We start from the raw sequence: 17374 nt of genomic DNA, 5'->3' as shown, positions 1-17374 counted from the left end.
CATCTTGCTGTCTTTTTAAAACAGTAGATTTTTCAACCGTAAATAATAAAAACCCAGTGCATTCCTGAAACACGTAGCACTAGAGAACTCCTAAAAGCTGTAAATGGGCATTTACCAAAATTAATCAAGACTACAGCATTAAATGTTATACTACATTGTAACTAAGCATTTCCAAAGTTATACAGAAACTAGACATTTCAAAATGCTAAAAACAGGACGTAGAGCATTCCTAAAAAGCTATTCTTTTAAACGTAGGAATTCAAACCAAAGCCATACAGGACAAAGAGCACTATTCAAAGGTCACACAGGAAAGAGCATTCCCAATGCTACACATAATGACAGCAATCCAATGTAATACAGTATTTTAAGCAGTTGTCGATTCCCAAAACTACGTGTATACAGGATTGGAGAATTTAGCAAAAAAAAAAGAAAAAAAAATAAGTATAAAGAAATAGCAGGCTGGTTTTGGCTTATGTGATGTCAAGGTTAGGTTAGAGCATCGCCTCCTGTAGGTTTAACTCCCATTTTAATCACATTTGGCGATTTTTAACCTAGTTGTGAACAATGTCATCCAGACAATAAAAATCAAATAGTTGAAGCAGAAATTTGACCTTTTAACTTTGGAAGTGGACTAGCTGTAACGGGCACGTAGGGCTAGGCAAAATGTTCTAGCTGTATGTGAGTCACGTACGACTAGCCAGGACTCACACTGTTTTTTGTCTATTGTCTAGTTGTACGGCACCTTTTCAAACTTACATGAATGTCGGACATGCATCTGTTATGTTGTGCCTCATGATTATGAATTTGTTTTTTATTTTGTTTGGAAAAGGTTTGAAATTTTTGTTCAATTAAGCCACATGGATCGAAAAAAATAATGATCGAGTGAATAAATAAAAAAACATTAAAAAAAAAACTTTGAAAAGCAAAAAATTATTGTATAATTTTCAAATACAGTAGATAAATATCGAACATAAAAGCACAATCAAGAAATAAGCCTTAATTAAAGCCTACCCAGGGACTGACAATAGAATTTTAAAATGCGTTTCACGGAACATGCAAAATTTCCTTAATGATGGACAAACCTCTATACTGTCGATGACGCAATTATCAGAGCCAAACCACAATTTTTCATTTTAAAGGTGTCGAAAATTAAACTTAATGAAACAAAAAACCGATTATATTAACATTTTGTAAACTTTTTCAATTGATGTTATTTAACTGCGACCAAACGCTATTTTATGTTTTTCCTTTAAACGTCTTGAGATGACAAAGATCGATATTTGACTTTTTTTACTGTAGCCAACAAGGCGATTAATCTCTAAAAAGTAAACATACGAAGACAATTGCTGTTTCTTGGTTAAAATCCTCGCTTGAGTCATAAAATAACATATGCATTTTGGACTTCCATCTAATTTTGAAAATGTTGTAAGGCTAGCCGATACAGTGTGTCCTTGCTAGTCGTACGTGACTCACGTAAGGCTAGAACTTTTGGCTAGCCGTACGGGCCCGTACGGCTAGCCACTTCCTTTAACTTTTTCTATTAGTAGTATGAAAATAGGCTTATCGGAAATAACCATGTCCCCTTCATATTTATGTTACAGGGTGCACACACAGCTACATTTAGGTCGCTATAATTATGGATATTTGATGAAAAGAAATAAAATTGACAAAACAATTTGCAACTGTATGAACAAGTGTGATGCAGAAAAAAGTAAAGTTTCAAAATAGCTTTCCTGGAAAAATACGACTGCCTCGATCTAATGATAGGCCGTGTACATATCAGTGCAGGATAATTATGAGTCAAGTTTCAATATAAATACTGTACTGTACCAGTTGCCCAAATTATTTGTACTGAAAACCAAATTCCACTTACATTATGTCATTTGTCATATGACAATAAATTGAATTTATTGAAGAAAAAACATAAAACTGATCATTTTTCACTCATTTTTTGTGCGACTATTCGTAGATTTTACAAAAAATTATCCATTTTTTCCACGACTAATTCACCACAACAAATATTACTTAACGTAAGTGGGATCGACTTACCGACACTGTAAACAAAATTGTCGTAAAAAGTGTATCGAGTAAACGTCACAACACATTTATTTTTCAAAACACCAAAAATGGCTGCGCCCAGTTATGACAAATTTCTCCGGCAAAAACATATAAAATTCTTCCAGAGATGTCTACAGGTTTTGCCTGGGCGATATTCTTCTTTAGATACTAGCAGGTAAATGAAATTATGTCGCTAGAAAAAACTAAATAATATTTTTTTGTATATAGCGACTAGGACATTAGACCACTAAATCACATTCCAAGATAATCTTAAATTTGATCAACATGTCTTAAATACTGTAAACCGTACAAAGAAATTAACGGGTTTAATAAAGAGAAGTTTTTCCTGCATGACAATACCTATGTTCTTGACTGTCTACAAAAGTCTGATAAGATCAATTGTTGACTATGGATCTTCTGTTTATTTTCCATCTACAAAGAAAAACATTCAATTGATTGAAAATATTCAAAGAAGGGCAACTAGAATTATTCCATTATTTCATTGAAAGGTTTGTCCTATGAACAAAGACTTGTTAGGCTTAATTTGCCAACACTTTTATATCGTAGACAACGATTTGACCTCATTCAAATTTATAAAATAATTAATGGGTTTGATAATGTTGACCCGGATAAATTTTTTGTGTTCAATGATAACTGTACACGTGGACATATATTCCAACTATTTAAACCAAGTGTGAATAAAACACTAAGGAAAAATTCATTTCCTATTAGATGCATTGACCAGTGGAATAACCTAGATGAAAACATTGTTCTCAGTGAAAGTGTTTTGACATTTAAAACTTTACTCGACCGGAGCTGGCAAAGTCAAAGATTTAATACAAGTGACATTTACTGAAGTTAACTTGATAATACTGTATAGGAGGAGCTTACAAGCCATCTTGGCTTAAATGCTCAGAAGAAGGAGAAGGTAAAGGTAAAGTTTTAGATAGGACTTGGAAAATTTCACAATTATGACACAAGTTAATCAGATCAAAGAAGGTATAGCCAAATTGACCTTCACAGTCTTAAAGAACAAAAGCCTAAGCTTGGGCAAGCCTAGTCTCAATATTTCGACTGCAAGACAGACCAATTTTATAACCTGATATTTCATAGATCTATGGGGTGGGAGTGGTTTTGTCGAACTACCAGTTCGTCGAACTGATCTTATAATACGGGGAAGTCAAAGACCGGGCTCGCGAAGCGGGTTTTGGCTTGCCCGGCTATAGACTTCACGTGTATATTTAAAAGAAAATGAAATAAAAAACAATTAAAAAATATATAGAATTCTATACCTATCAACGAAATTTTCAGTGTCAGTTCTAGTCGGGCGCCGCCATTTACAATGTAAGTCAATGATAATAGGCGGGGTATTCCGATAACGGAACAAATCTCAACTTTTCGGATAAATGATAATCGTCGAGTGTTCCGTGTGAAAATGGAAGCGGTGCATATAATACCGAATGACACTTTTAAAACGGAAAGAATGAAAGGAATTTTTAACAACTTCCCCGTTCATAGGCTTTGCCTAATTTCATATTATGAAATAAGGCAAAGCCTATGAATGGGGAAGTCGTTAAAAAATCCTTTCATTTTTTCCATTGTAAAGGTGTCATTTGGTATTTCATGCACCGCTTCCGTTTTCACTCGGAACACTCCACGTTTATTATTTATCCGAAAAAGTTGAGATTTGTTCCGTTATCGGAATACTCCGTCTTTTATCATTGAGTTACATTGTAAATGGCGGTGCCTAACTAGAAGTGACACTGAAAATTTAATTGATAGGTATAGAATTCTATATATTTTTTAATTGTTTTTCATTTGATTTTCTTTTAAATATACACGTGTAGTCTATAGCCGGGCAAGCCAAGGCCAGGCCCGCTTCGCGAGCCCGGACATTGACTTCCCCGTATAATAAAACAGGTAGTGGTTTCGGTGATTTTAATTTATATAGTGAACAATAGCTATTGTATAATGGGCACGTCAATTATCGCGGGTCTAAATGTGTGGTTTATCACACATTTTCATGCAATTAAAGACAAGATGTTGGAAATTTAAACCTATTATTTATTCTTTTCTTTAGCATAATAATGATATTTACATAAAAGCATAACACAATACAAAAGATCTCAGTGAACAAACAACATCATAGAAATATATATACATATAAAAGTACAACCTGAAAAAAACCTAAAGAGTCAACATTTACACAAATTACATTTCACACAAGTTTGTATTTATAATCTATGTCAAACTATATACACAAGTAGTTAAAGCTGAATAAAAAATGCTTTTCATCAGAATAACATCGACATATATACACAGAAAAAAATAAAGCTTGAAATTAAGTTATATGATAAGTGTTAACTTTCTCTGTCATCAATTATAAACAATTGATTTATTTCGTACACCAAGCCCTAACTAAACAATTAATTTTGCAAACAAAATAATATTGTTTGTTTTTTTGTAATTTATTCTTGACTCAAAAATAATTTATCAAATAACGAAAAAATCATTATCAAAATAAGTATAATAAACATACTTCTACAAAATATTATATTCATTAATGATATTTGCGTCATAATTTAATTATAACAAAATATTGATGATAAAAACACTATATATATGAACCACGTCTACTTTGCCTTTAATTACTATATAACATCAGTTCGACGAAACCACTTTCGCACCTCTTCATAAATTTAGTTCGCTGAACCGGTAGTTCGAAGAAACCACCATAATTCTCATAGATGTCTGTCTTTAAATTTTTTGGTTGGGTTTTATGTCGCACAAACCCAGTCTACCCGGCATTGTTTATTTGGCGACATTCCAGCAATCAGAGATATTATATTTCGGACCCTTAAAGATCGTTCAGCACGACATTATTGGTGTGCTTGTGGTATTTCTAGTTTTAACTTTTCGGCATTTTCTAGTTGGGTGGTTCCAATATTCCTTCTTGAATAATGTTGAATCACCCTTTGGATATGCTGCCTGCCTTTTAACTTTGTCTTTTGATGTCTTATCTGTGATATGCAGCCTTCATAACCTCTGATCCCCTTTCAAAATTCCATTTTATTTAGTTCCGCGTTTTCTCGTTTAGGGCACACGCTATTACTTGGGGACCATCGCCGCTTTTGGTGGAATGGCATGAAAGTGTCACATTGAAGGTTCCATGATAACCGCGGTATGAACACATCTGCAGATGTTTCTAAATTCAAAATTTTACCATTTCATGTTTAAATTTTGAATTCTGCTTAAGCCCGTGCTAGGGGGCGTGGGCTGTAGTTTGCATTTGACAGTACCGTCCATCAAAAGGTTCAATCAAACCAAGCCTGCAACATTTTCAATTTTGCCGTGTTGGGCTTTCTTTGGGGATTCAAATTTTCTCTATTTTACTGATGACAGAATATGTCAGGTGCCCATTGTTGCATTAATGATTATTTCAGATACAAACCGGCATTTGAGTAGAAAACACTGATGTCCCATAAACAAACTGAATAGTTCCTCACATGAAAGAATCCAAAGTTCCTGTTGGAATTCAAACTCACAGTGGTGAGGGGCAAGCAGTTTGATGTCAACAACCTTAACCGTTGTCCACGAATACCCCGGTAGCTCTAGTTATACCCCCGCACAACAAAGTTGTAAGGGGGTATACTGGAATCAGCTTGTCCGGCCGTCCGTCCGGCCGTCCGTCCGTCGGTTTTTTTCTTGTCCGCCCAATAACTTAAGATTCCTTTGACCCTTAGTCTTCATATTTGGCATGGAGGTTAGTCATGATTAGTAGATGACCCCCATTGATTTTGAGGTCACTAGGTCAAAGGTCAAGGTCACAGGGGCCTTGACTACGAAAAGCTTGTCCGCCCAATAACTTAAGATTCCTTTGACCCTTAGTCATCATATTTGGCATGGAGGTTAGTCATGATTAGTAGATAACCCCCATTGATTTTGAGGTCACTAGGTCAAAGGTCAAGGTCACAGGGGCCTTGACTACGAAAAGCTTGTCCGCCCAATAACTTAAGATTCCTTTGACCTACAGTCTTCGTATTTGGCATGGAGGTTAGTCATAATTAGTAGATGACCCCAATTGATTTTGAGGTCACCAGGTCAAAGGTCAAGGTCACAGGGGCCTTGACTTCAAAAACCTTGTCTGCCCAATAACTTAAGATTCCTTTGACCTACAGTCGTCATATTTGGCATGGATGCTGATCATGATTAGTAGATGACCCCTTTTGATTTTGAGGTTACTGGATCAAAGGTCAAGGTCATAGGGACTTTGACTTCAAAAAGTTTGTCTACCCATTAACTTAAGATTCCTTTGACCCACAGTCTTCATATTTGGTATGGATGTTGATCATGACTATAAGGTGACCCCTATTGATTTTGAGGTCACTGGGTCAAAGGTCAAGGTCACAGGGACCTTGACAAAAAAAAGCTTCTCTTCTCAATTGCTAAAGAATGTCCTGTCCGCAATGTATTGATTTTGACATTTTCACATTTGAAGCATGTAGAATACATAACTTAGCAATGCACTGGCTTAGTAACCTCAGATTTGGCAGGGAGGTTGTCCTTGACCTCTAAATGGCCACTGTTGATTCTGACAAAGTGGTATGCGGGGGTATTCACGCCATGATAGTGGCAGTTCTAGTTAAATTAAATTATAAGAAAGTTATTTTAATAATTTGTACTAGTTAATAGCCCATAATTATTTGCCCAAAATTTTTTCGACGATAATGTTATACCTGATAGTCCATCAATCTGCCAATCTGTTAGCTGGTTTTTTTTGTCTGGTCTGTATGTTTTGAACCGGTTGGAGGAAAAAACTACTTGGCAGAAATGTTAACCATAATGAGACAATGTTCAGAGCACAGGTTTGACCTTCCACAGTTTAAGGTCAAGGTCACACTTAGTCACTTTGTTTTAAATCATACATGCCATAATGTCCCAGACATCCGGAAAAGTCCCGAAAATAAGGTGTCTGTCCCGGAGGCGTCCTGGAGATGATTTATGTCCCGGAAAAAAAAATTCTAAAATAATCTACTTTGTAGATAAAGATGTTACATTTTTAGCTCGACTATACGAAGTATATGGAGAGCTGTCCTACTCGCCCCGGCGTCGGCGTCCAGATTTCAGATTAAAGTTTTGGTGCAGTAAAATATTTTTTACTATAACTTTGTCATTTCTTAAGGTATCAACTTCAAACTTCAAATATATGTTCCTTATCATCAACCACATCTTATGTAACAAGGTTCATAACTCTAGCACCAATATTTTTAGATTTATCTCCCCTTGAACTTAGAATTTTCCTTAAAAAATACTATTTTTTACTGTAACTTCTTTATTTCTTAAGGGATCACCCTCATACTTCATATATATGTACCTTATCATCATCCCCATCTTATGTGACAAGATTCATAACTCTAGCACCAATATTTTCAGATTTATCTCCCCTTGAACTTAGAATTTTCCTTAAAAAATATTATTTTTTACTGTAACTTATTTATTTCTAAAGGGATCAACTTCATACTTCAAATATATGTACCTTATCATCATCCATATCTTATGTGACAAGGTTCATAACTCTAGCACCAATATTGCAAGAATTATCTCCCCATAAACTTAGATTTTTTTACTAGAAAAATGTTATTTTTTACTATATCTTTTTTAGTTTTAAAGGTATCTACTTCAAACTTCAAATACTTATTCCTTATCATCAATTACATTTTATGTGACAATGTTCATAACTCTTGAAGCAATTTTCACAGCTTTATCTCTTTTTGAACTTAGGATTTTCTTTAAGAAATATTATAACTTCTTTACTTTTTAAGGTATCTACTTCAAACTTCAAATATATATTACTTATCATAACACACATGTTGTGTGACAAGGTTCATTACTCTAGCGTGACTATTTCTAGAATTATTTCCCTTGGTCTTGGAATTTATGTTAACAATTGTTATTTTTTTACTATAACTTAATACATAATAATACATAATTGATTTTTCTTTCATAGTTTTGTCCTCCTTACCGCGTCCAGTATTTTATTAGTTGAGCTTGGCTGTCTCCTGTGACAGCTCTTGTTTTTATATTATTGTCAAGTTATTATTAACTATTCTGGAACGCTAATATGAACAATCATCCCCGTACAGCATATTGTAATATACAGTAAAACTAATCCTTTGATTGGTGATTCTATGTACCCCTTCCAACTAACAATTATCAACAATAATTTTGATCAATTAAAATATAAAATTTTAACCCCCTGTGGCTTCCTGACTGTAATTAACAACTGGCAAACATAAAAATAATCCGCCTGCATCCATTTATATTTTGTGAAAATGTTCGTAAACTAGTGCTACTGATTTCATTATTGCCTTTTACTTATATTGAGAGTTAAGTACAGAATTTACAAGGAAATTAATTTGAAAACAACTGATATATTATTTTACTGAATGTGGTAGATAATGCTGTTTATTTTTTCAAGGTCTTCCACCACCAGTAAAGCTGTAAAGTTGCTATAGGACCTTTTCTGTGTTGGTGCAACTTTAAACCCAACCAAAAGAACATAACCTTTCTCATTGAGCTTTCTATTTCACTAAGTCAAACTTCATACTTTTATTTTACTCAAGTCTCCTTATAAATTAAAGATTTTATTACATTCTGTTAATTGGTAGAAGTAAAACGTATGTGATACAGAGAAAAGATACAAAGAAGAGATTTAGAGAAAAGATTTAGAGAAGAGATGTAGAGAAAATATGTAGAGAAATGATGTAGAGAAAAGGTGTAGAGAAATGATGTAGAGAAAAGATGTAGAGAAATGATATAGTTTGATATTTTTTCAGGATGACAATAGCATTTTTTGCAATATCTGGACTAGATATGCTCAATGCATTAGATGTACTTGAGAAGGAGAAGAATGATATTATAGACTGGATATATTCATTACAAGTCCTACCTAATAATGATGGTAACATACAGTTTGCTTTATTTTATTTTGAAAAAAGTTGAAGTATTATTACAGTCATTAGTGTTGTTTTCCAAAAACCTTTAAACATTGATCAAAACCTTTGTATTTTTAAGATTTAGACACATTTTGATACATTTGTTATTCATTCGTAAATTTGATTCATACTTTGATAAATACAATATTTATAACAAAAACTACCATGTTATATAATTTTAATGTGAACTTGGCCCTTCACCATAATGTTCTTTCCCTTGTCTCCCTTGTGGTGGCTCTTGTTATATGAATAAAGTGACCCAAATCAATTATTATAATTTGATAAAAACATAGAGTTTTAAGCCTTTACAAACAATATAGGGCAACTACATCAGAGCTCCAGATAATTTTTTTGGCCAAGGGGTTTTTACCCCTCAAAATTTAGAGTGAGGGGTAAAATGCAAATTCTGAAAAACTTAAGGGGTAAAATCTGTCAAAAAAGCATTTTGCATTTTTTATAAACAAATTAAACTTATGTCAATAAATGCCTAAACAAACTTAATACTGTGTTAACTCCTACGATGATTATCTGGCACAAATTTCATCAATAATTTCACAGGTTGATAGATACGTGAGTTACCTCCCTTCTGTATTTCCTGCTACTTTCGTTTTTAACATGCGTTGTTGACAACAGAATTTTTAGTTTTCAATGCAATTAAATGGAAATATATTGTATTTTATGCTCAAAACATTTTCTTTCTTATATCAAATGTTTACACTTCTATTCTTTTACGCATAAATTTTGACATACTAGCGTATTTTCATTTTGTTGTGCGTAACTGTGACGCACGAATTTTGAAAGTGATGCGTATTTTAGATTTTCTATGCGTATTTTACGCTGATACGCACGCTATCTGGAGCTCTGCTACATGTTTAGTGTTTTTCTGTGCTGAGTTTACCTACATTTAAATGACACAACCTTTAATTTAGAGAATGAGAGATAAAGTAAACATGTTACTATTTCAGAATCCAACATTAATCACTGTGGTTTTAGAGGCTGTTCAAGTATGGGAAATCCCTATGATTCTAAAAAGGTCAGATCTTTTGCATTTTTATAACTTTATTAAAATTCTTACATAGAAGTTATTTAGTTTTGCAATAAAATATTTGTAAGTTGCCTGTGACACCATTTATATATCAGTGTCCTTTAATCATGAATTAATTGTCCAGGTAACACTCATTGCGGCAGCTATATTGTGCATAGAATTAGTTTTTAGAATGAGCTTGTTTTAGAATAAAGCAAATAAGTTAAAAAAGTGACATTGTTTATAAAAAAGAGCATAATTGGTTTACTAAGCTTGCTTGTATTAGAATTGGTTAATTATGACATATTTCAGAATAAAGAGAAAGGAATTCCATATGATGGTGCTCATATAGCTATGACATATACAGCTCTAGCCTCATTATTGATACTTGGTGATGATTTATCAAAGGTCAACAGAGAGGTCATACTGCTGGCACTGCGGAATTTACAGCAAAAAGATGGAAGGTTTGTTCCTTTAACTATTTCAAGACTATACACAAGTTCTTCTTTTGTACTGGTTTTCCTGCAAACAAGTTGGTTAATAGATTGCGCTCAATCTTTCAGAAAACTTTTGACATCATTAACCATGGAGAATATTGTCCTCGTTTTTACAACCTTTATTTTAGTCAAAATTGCATGTATGACACTGTTTTATTTTGTTGTCGTTTTTCTCACCTATGTAATATATAGATGACACTCTGTGTGAAATTCTGACAGTTCTTAAGGAAGTTTGTTAAATTCCCACAGAACTTTTGTCATCAAGTGCCTTGGAGCATAGTTCTGTGATTTAATTTAGTAGAATTATTGCCCTTCTTTATATATGTACATGTAGTACATTAATAATCTTTCTGTGCCCCACCCCTCATCCATTGATTTATGGATTTCAAGCATAGAACTGGTGCCCTCAAATGTTCGGATGCATAAATTTTCTGGTCCACTAATGAATCATTTAAATTTGCTTTGTCAAAATTTGGCGTTTTTTTCTTCTTCAAAGAAGTGAGATATTTTTTTCTTTATTTGGTTTTTAATGATCGGTAGATAATTTACATCTTAACAAAGAGATATATTTATCTGTATTTCAGTTTTCGTCCAGTGTGTGAACCTTCAGAAGATGACATGCGTTTTGTTTACTGCGCCTCATGTATATGTTATATGTTAAATGACTGGAGTGGTATGGATGTTGATAGAGCTGCTCAGTATATCAAAAACAGTGTGGTATAAACTTATATATCATATCTTATTACACTCAGTATATCAAAAACAGTGTGGTATAAACTTATATATCATATCTTATTACACTCAGTATATCAAAAACAGTGTGGTATAAACTTATATATATCTTATTACACTCAGTATATCAAAAACAGTGTGGTATAAACTTATATATCATATCTTATTACACTCAGTATATCAAAAACAGTGTGGTATAAACTTATATATCATATCTTATTACACTCAGTATATCAAAAACAGTGTGGTATAAACTTATATATCATATCTTATTACACTCAGTATATCAAAAACAGTGTGGTATAAACTTATATATCATATCTTATTACACTCAGTGTATCAAAAACAGTGTGGTATAAACTTATATATCATATCTTATTACACTCAGTATATCAAAAACAGTGTGGTATAAACTTATATATCATATCTTATTACACTTAAATTTAAAGTAATGCAATATACAACATTATTTTTTGGCCAGGTTACACAGGTGCAAACCGGGTTAAGTATGGTGAATGTTTGGTGGCGTGCGGGGAAAAACTTTTCGTAACAGTTTTCTCAGCAACTACTTACCACAGCCTTTTGATATTTGGTATATAGCATCAACATGTGGTCCCATACCCTGGGATCTGATTTCAGGTCTGTCGCTCATCCACATCCTGTTTGCCGACTTAGTTAAATTTACAACATCAATGGCCATGGTAGAAAATTTTAGTAACATCACAGCCTCATCATATTTGGTATACAAATGCAACCTGGCCTTTTCTGTCTTTGACCCATTTTTTTTTACTAAAACATGCAGTTTATTCAGGGCAATATATGATGTATTATATGTTAAAATTTGTTTAGCTATACATGTATTAGTAACTACAGTATATAAGATTAATCACAGGTACACAAATGTTTCAGTTGTTCATAACCACTCAGAATGACTCTGCCATAGTTTTGTTAATTTTCACTTTGTTAAGTATAATTATGTCATGATATTCAACATGTAAAACTTTGTTTTGATTTTTATTCTACAAAAGTGCATGTGTATCTCCCGGATTGAAAATGTAGATTAAATCACAGTTTATGATACAATATCAGATGATGTATATACTGTAACTGTATAAGTGCTTAATTTTGTGACATGGAAATATTTGCGATTTTTGCGAATTGAAATTATGAATTGAATTGAAATAGAATGATTACAATAATGGCATATTCTTGACTTGTACCTGCTTAATAAATATCACAAAAGCAGCATTAAATTCAAGAAATCATATTTTCGCAAATATTTCTGCACACAAAAAATCCACTTTTTGACATTCGCAAATTTTTTGTGACACATAAATATCCACTTATGCAGTAGTTACAATAGAAATAAGAAAATGTTGTAAATAGGAAATAGGGCAGCAAAGTTTATTTGTCCAAAATAACATATAATTGTCTAGGGAAAATATAAATGATTAATGTTTGTATATAACAATATTTAAATAAAATATTTTTCTATATTTAGTCATACGAGGGAGGTATAGGGCAAGGACCTTATCTCGAGGCACATGGTATGTTATTTTATCATACTTTCAACCTAAATGTGTGTATTATTCTTGTTATGTTTTATACACCACCATTTACTATTTTAATATTGTACATATACTCATTATCATACTTAAAGGTGATTACAAATTTTCTTTTAAATATTTTTTTTTTACATTGACTGTGACAAACATGTATGTGCTCTGATCTGATCTGATCAATGATTACACCCATGCTTTAGACTGTGGAACATTTTGGAATTTTTTTATATTTCAATCCTTATACATCTGAAGTTTTAGTTGGATTAGCAAGGATACTTTTAGTTATTTTACTTGTATCAAATGTATATAAAAGGGAAATACAAATATATCTTGTTGTGTAGCTAAGGGAGACAAATCTGCAGTGCATAAAATACTCCTGTAAAAAAAATGGAGAGTTGTCCCCCTTAGAAGTAAAAACCTGTAATTCTATTTTAGTATTTTATGTTTGTATTGTATATTTTTAATTATATGTTTAGTTGTTTACATGTATAGATGAGACTCTAATAAACAATAAATAAATATAATAATTGTATAGATGAAACATATTATGTGATTTTTTAAATTATCCACATACTGCCAGTTTTCAATCACAACCACTTTTCAATCATCCCTAGAAATTCTTTATTTTTTACCTGATTTGTCATGTAACCAAATTGTAAGCACATCTTGCATTTACCTTGACTACATTTATCAGCAGCAATGTCAATTATGGCAATAAAAAAGAAAATACCAGTATTTTAGTTCAAAATATGTAAAATGTGTGTTTTCCACTAATCCTTTATTTACCCAGTTACAAATCGCAATAATTTTCGAAAAATAATTGATTTAAAGACTCAGTTTTTTGTCAGTCTGCAGAAATGAATATTTAGTTTGACAACTGTTTCAATGTCATTAAGTCATAATGTATACTGCACTTCAAAAGCTATAATTTTAATATGTACATATTTAACCATACAATTCTTAATTGGAATGTAATATGTCAGTAAAGTAACAGTCACTTAACCAAGGAAAAACATTCTCTCTGATAACTTTTCAGTAAGCTTTCACTAGAATGGGGTCATATAGACCCTAAGATCTTAAAAATTTCACAAGAACAGGCTTTTTCTGTAATGCACATTGAGATGTACATCCATACCCCAATTGTGACAGCTTTACTACTGCAAATAGATATCAAGATTGAAAAATGGCATTATAAATAGGTTAAAATTGTTTATTACCATTTATCTGAAGTTGAGTTTGTCAAAATTTCTTCAAAATACATAACTGGTTATATTTTAACATTGTATGACAATTTTTATGTGGTACAGTTTATATTTTGTTAACTGATTGAAAAGTGGTTCTGAAATTTTGAAGAACAAGAAAATGGGTCAGTAATGATTTGTCCTCGATTCATAATAATAATTCAGGTAAAATTTTAAAAAGTTGTTGCATTTATTAGCTGAAATGATAATATTTGCAGAATTGTAAGAGAAATTTTATTTTTATAATTTCACTGTCAGTTATTATAGAAAAATCTGTTAGCTGATCGGAAAGAGGCAGTACGGGGATAATTATTGATGTCTAACCCGTCTAAGATTTACACACAAAAAAACAACAACAAAATAACAATTCACTTCATAAAATGTAATATAAATAAACAATATAAAGCACCAACAAAGTGATCTAAATATTCAATATGATCTGAATTGTTACTATTTATAAATGATCAAGAAATGTGTACATAAAATATGGCAGAATTGTGTTAAATTGTTCATATAATCAAGGTCTTATACTCAGATTAAACTAGTCATGTATTTGTCAACAGGTGGATCAACATTCTGTGGAGTGGCATCTCTTGTACTTATGAATAAATTAAATACTGTATTAAGTGAGAAACATGTGAAACATTTAAAGAGTTGGTGTATATTCCGACAACAATCAGGATTTCAGGGTCGTCCAAACAAACCAGTTGATACGTGTTACTCTTTCTGGGTTGGTGCTACCTTAAAGGTAATTTTCCTTTCTCAATATGTTACCTTAAAAGGTGATAAAAGAAAAATGGAAGCACTTAAGGCATTACTTCAATTTTGTATTTAAATCACAGGTCTTAAGTCATAATTGTTCAAGTATTTTTGTGATTTGGGTTTAGGTTTGCTTAGTAGATTGCTGTTATATAATAGATGTGGTGTTTTTCTGTGATTCCTTCAGCACAAGTAATTTATTAAAATCTAGGGAATTAGGTTCTATGCAAATAGATATGCTGCTTTGGATAGTTTTTGTAGAAAATTTATTGCAACATACTTTAAGTTTTGCTCTTTAATCCTTACAACTCTCTTAAATAGACATTAGATGTTGGTATTTACTTGTTGCATGGGCAGATTCTGTAGTCGTTATGGTTAAATATATTGAAAAAGAAAATCGTCTTCCATTTTTTTTGTCACAATTGAGATTTGATTATGACTCTCCATTACTTTACTTAGGTCAATGTAGTATGTTTTATCTTTTCACCAAAGTTCAGTTTGTTTATTTAAATTCAATTTATTTGTCAATCTTTTCTCCCAAATTTTGCAGTTTTACAATATTTTCCCCACTTGAATATTAAAAACTTGGTGCTTATCATTTTTACAACTAAAGTGATATGTTTATATACTTCTTGTGTTACTAATGATTTACATCTATTTACAGTTACTGGACAGTTATAAGTTTGTTAATTGTCAATTTAATCGTGCATTTCTAATGGATACCCAGCAAGAACTTACAGGGGGTTTCTCAAAGTGGCCAAGTCATAATCCTGGTAAGACATTTGTTAACAATTGGTTTTCTCAAAGTGACAATTTTGTTATTAAGATGACTCTTTTTTTTTCCTTCAAAATTACACGTTTTTCTTGTGTTGTACAAGTGACAAGTTTTCTATACATTTTGACCATTCTTTAACAGAGACTCTATACAGTTTGACAGTCTGTCCTACTTTCAGTCCAATAAGAACACTTAAATTTGTAAATTTCTGAGTCTTTTTTGCAAATACTGTCTTCAATAGCATTTATTTAACTGTTCATTTAAACATGTCATATATCTGGAAAAACAAAGGATGTGTATATGAAAAGTAGGTAAACAATTAAGTTTGAGGCTAACCGGAAAGAATTAAATGTCTTAAGCAGCTATAGTCACTCCTACATTGGTTTTTTGTGCTGTTTCTTTTCACAGTGATAATTCAAGTTTATCACTATCATAGCACAAAGCTGAATAACTTAAGTTTATATTGTGTACTTGTTATCGTGTATATCTAATTACAGATGCTCTTCATGCATATTTTGGTGTATGTGGTCTATCATTGATGGGTGAAGAGGGTCTACAGCCGATGCATGCTGCATTAAACATCAGTAAACGAGCTGCCGACTTTCTGACTACAGTACAAGTCACATGGTCTCAACAATCATGATACTCATCTAATCTCTCTAGTCTACCTTACAATATATTCCTACACTAAGTGTGAATAGTTGGTTCCATGCATTTATCATTTAATGTTTTAAACATGATATTTTATTCAAGGATATTCCTACATTATTTATAACATATTTGTTTTTCTGCAATTGGATCATATAGCTCTCTACACAATAAAACTAAAATAAACTCTGTAATAACTGAAGAAAAATGCCTAGAATAGCTAGGTAAATGTAATAAATTTATTTCTACTTAAGTTTGTTGAAATATTATAAATTGTTGTTAAAATCAGGGCAGAGTAAACATAAGTGTTTAAATGATAGGTTTGTAACATTGGCATTTTTAGGCTTGTAATTATTAACCAGAAGTTAATAATTATGTCTCCCCCACCTCGGGGGGAGACATATTGTTTTTGCCCTGTCCGTCCGTCAGTCCGTCCGTCAGTCCGTCCGTCCGTCAGTCCGTCAGTCCGTCCGTCCATTCTTCGTTTCCGGACGATAACTAGAGTTCCTTTTGACCTACAGCTCTCAAACTTCATAGGATGAATGGTCTTATTGAGCAGATGATCCCTATTGTTTTTGGGGTCAGTAGTTCAAAGGTCAAGGTCACAGTGACCGTTGGTCAATTTCTTGTTTCCGGATGATAACTAGAGTTCCTTTTGACCTACAGCCCTCAAACTTCATAGGATGATTGGTCTTATAGAGCTGATGATCCCTATTGTTTTTGGGGTCAGTAGGTCAAAGGTCAAGGTCACACTGACCGTTGGTCAATTTCTCGTTTCCGGATGATAACTAGAGTTCCTTTTGACCTACAGCCCTCAAACTTCATAGGATGATTGGTCTTATAGAGCAGATGATCCCTATTGTTTTTGGGGTCAGTAGGTCAAAGGTCAAGGTCACAGTGACCGTTGGTCAATTTCTCATTTCCGGATGATAACTAGAGTTCCTTTTGACCTACAACCCTCAAACTTCATAGGATGATTGGTCTTATTAATCAAATGATCCCTATTGTTTTAATGGTCAGTAGGTCAAAGGTCAAGGTCACAGCGACCGTTGGTTAATTTCTCCTTTCCGGATGATAACTAGA

The 17374-nt window shown here is 32.6% G+C and overlaps 1 protein-coding gene across 1 annotated transcript; it reads left to right on the top strand.

The window, feature by feature from the left end:
* The first annotated feature begins 2075 nt into the window (after window positions 1-2075).
* On the top strand, window positions 2076-16443 carry LOC132727697 (geranylgeranyl transferase type-1 subunit beta-like). Its single transcript, XM_060713264.1, has 9 exons — window positions 2076-2233; window positions 8895-9019; window positions 10019-10086; window positions 10390-10541; window positions 11159-11291; window positions 12808-12853; window positions 14673-14857; window positions 15533-15641; window positions 16141-16443. Exons 1-9 carry the CDS (start codon window positions 2127-2129, stop codon window positions 16284-16286), a joined length of 1071 nt encoding a protein of 356 aa, XP_060569247.1. The 5' UTR covers window positions 2076-2126; the 3' UTR covers window positions 16287-16443.
* Window positions 16444-17374: the final 931 nt, after the last annotated feature.

Source organism: Ruditapes philippinarum, unplaced genomic scaffold (assembly GCF_026571515.1).
Source record: "Ruditapes philippinarum isolate M1 unplaced genomic scaffold, ASM2657151v2 ctg5199_1_1_1_1, whole genome shotgun sequence".
Classification (NCBI taxonomy): Eukaryota; Metazoa; Mollusca; class Bivalvia; order Venerida; family Veneridae; genus Ruditapes; species Ruditapes philippinarum.
This window is presented reverse-complemented; position numbering and strand designations above follow the sequence as displayed.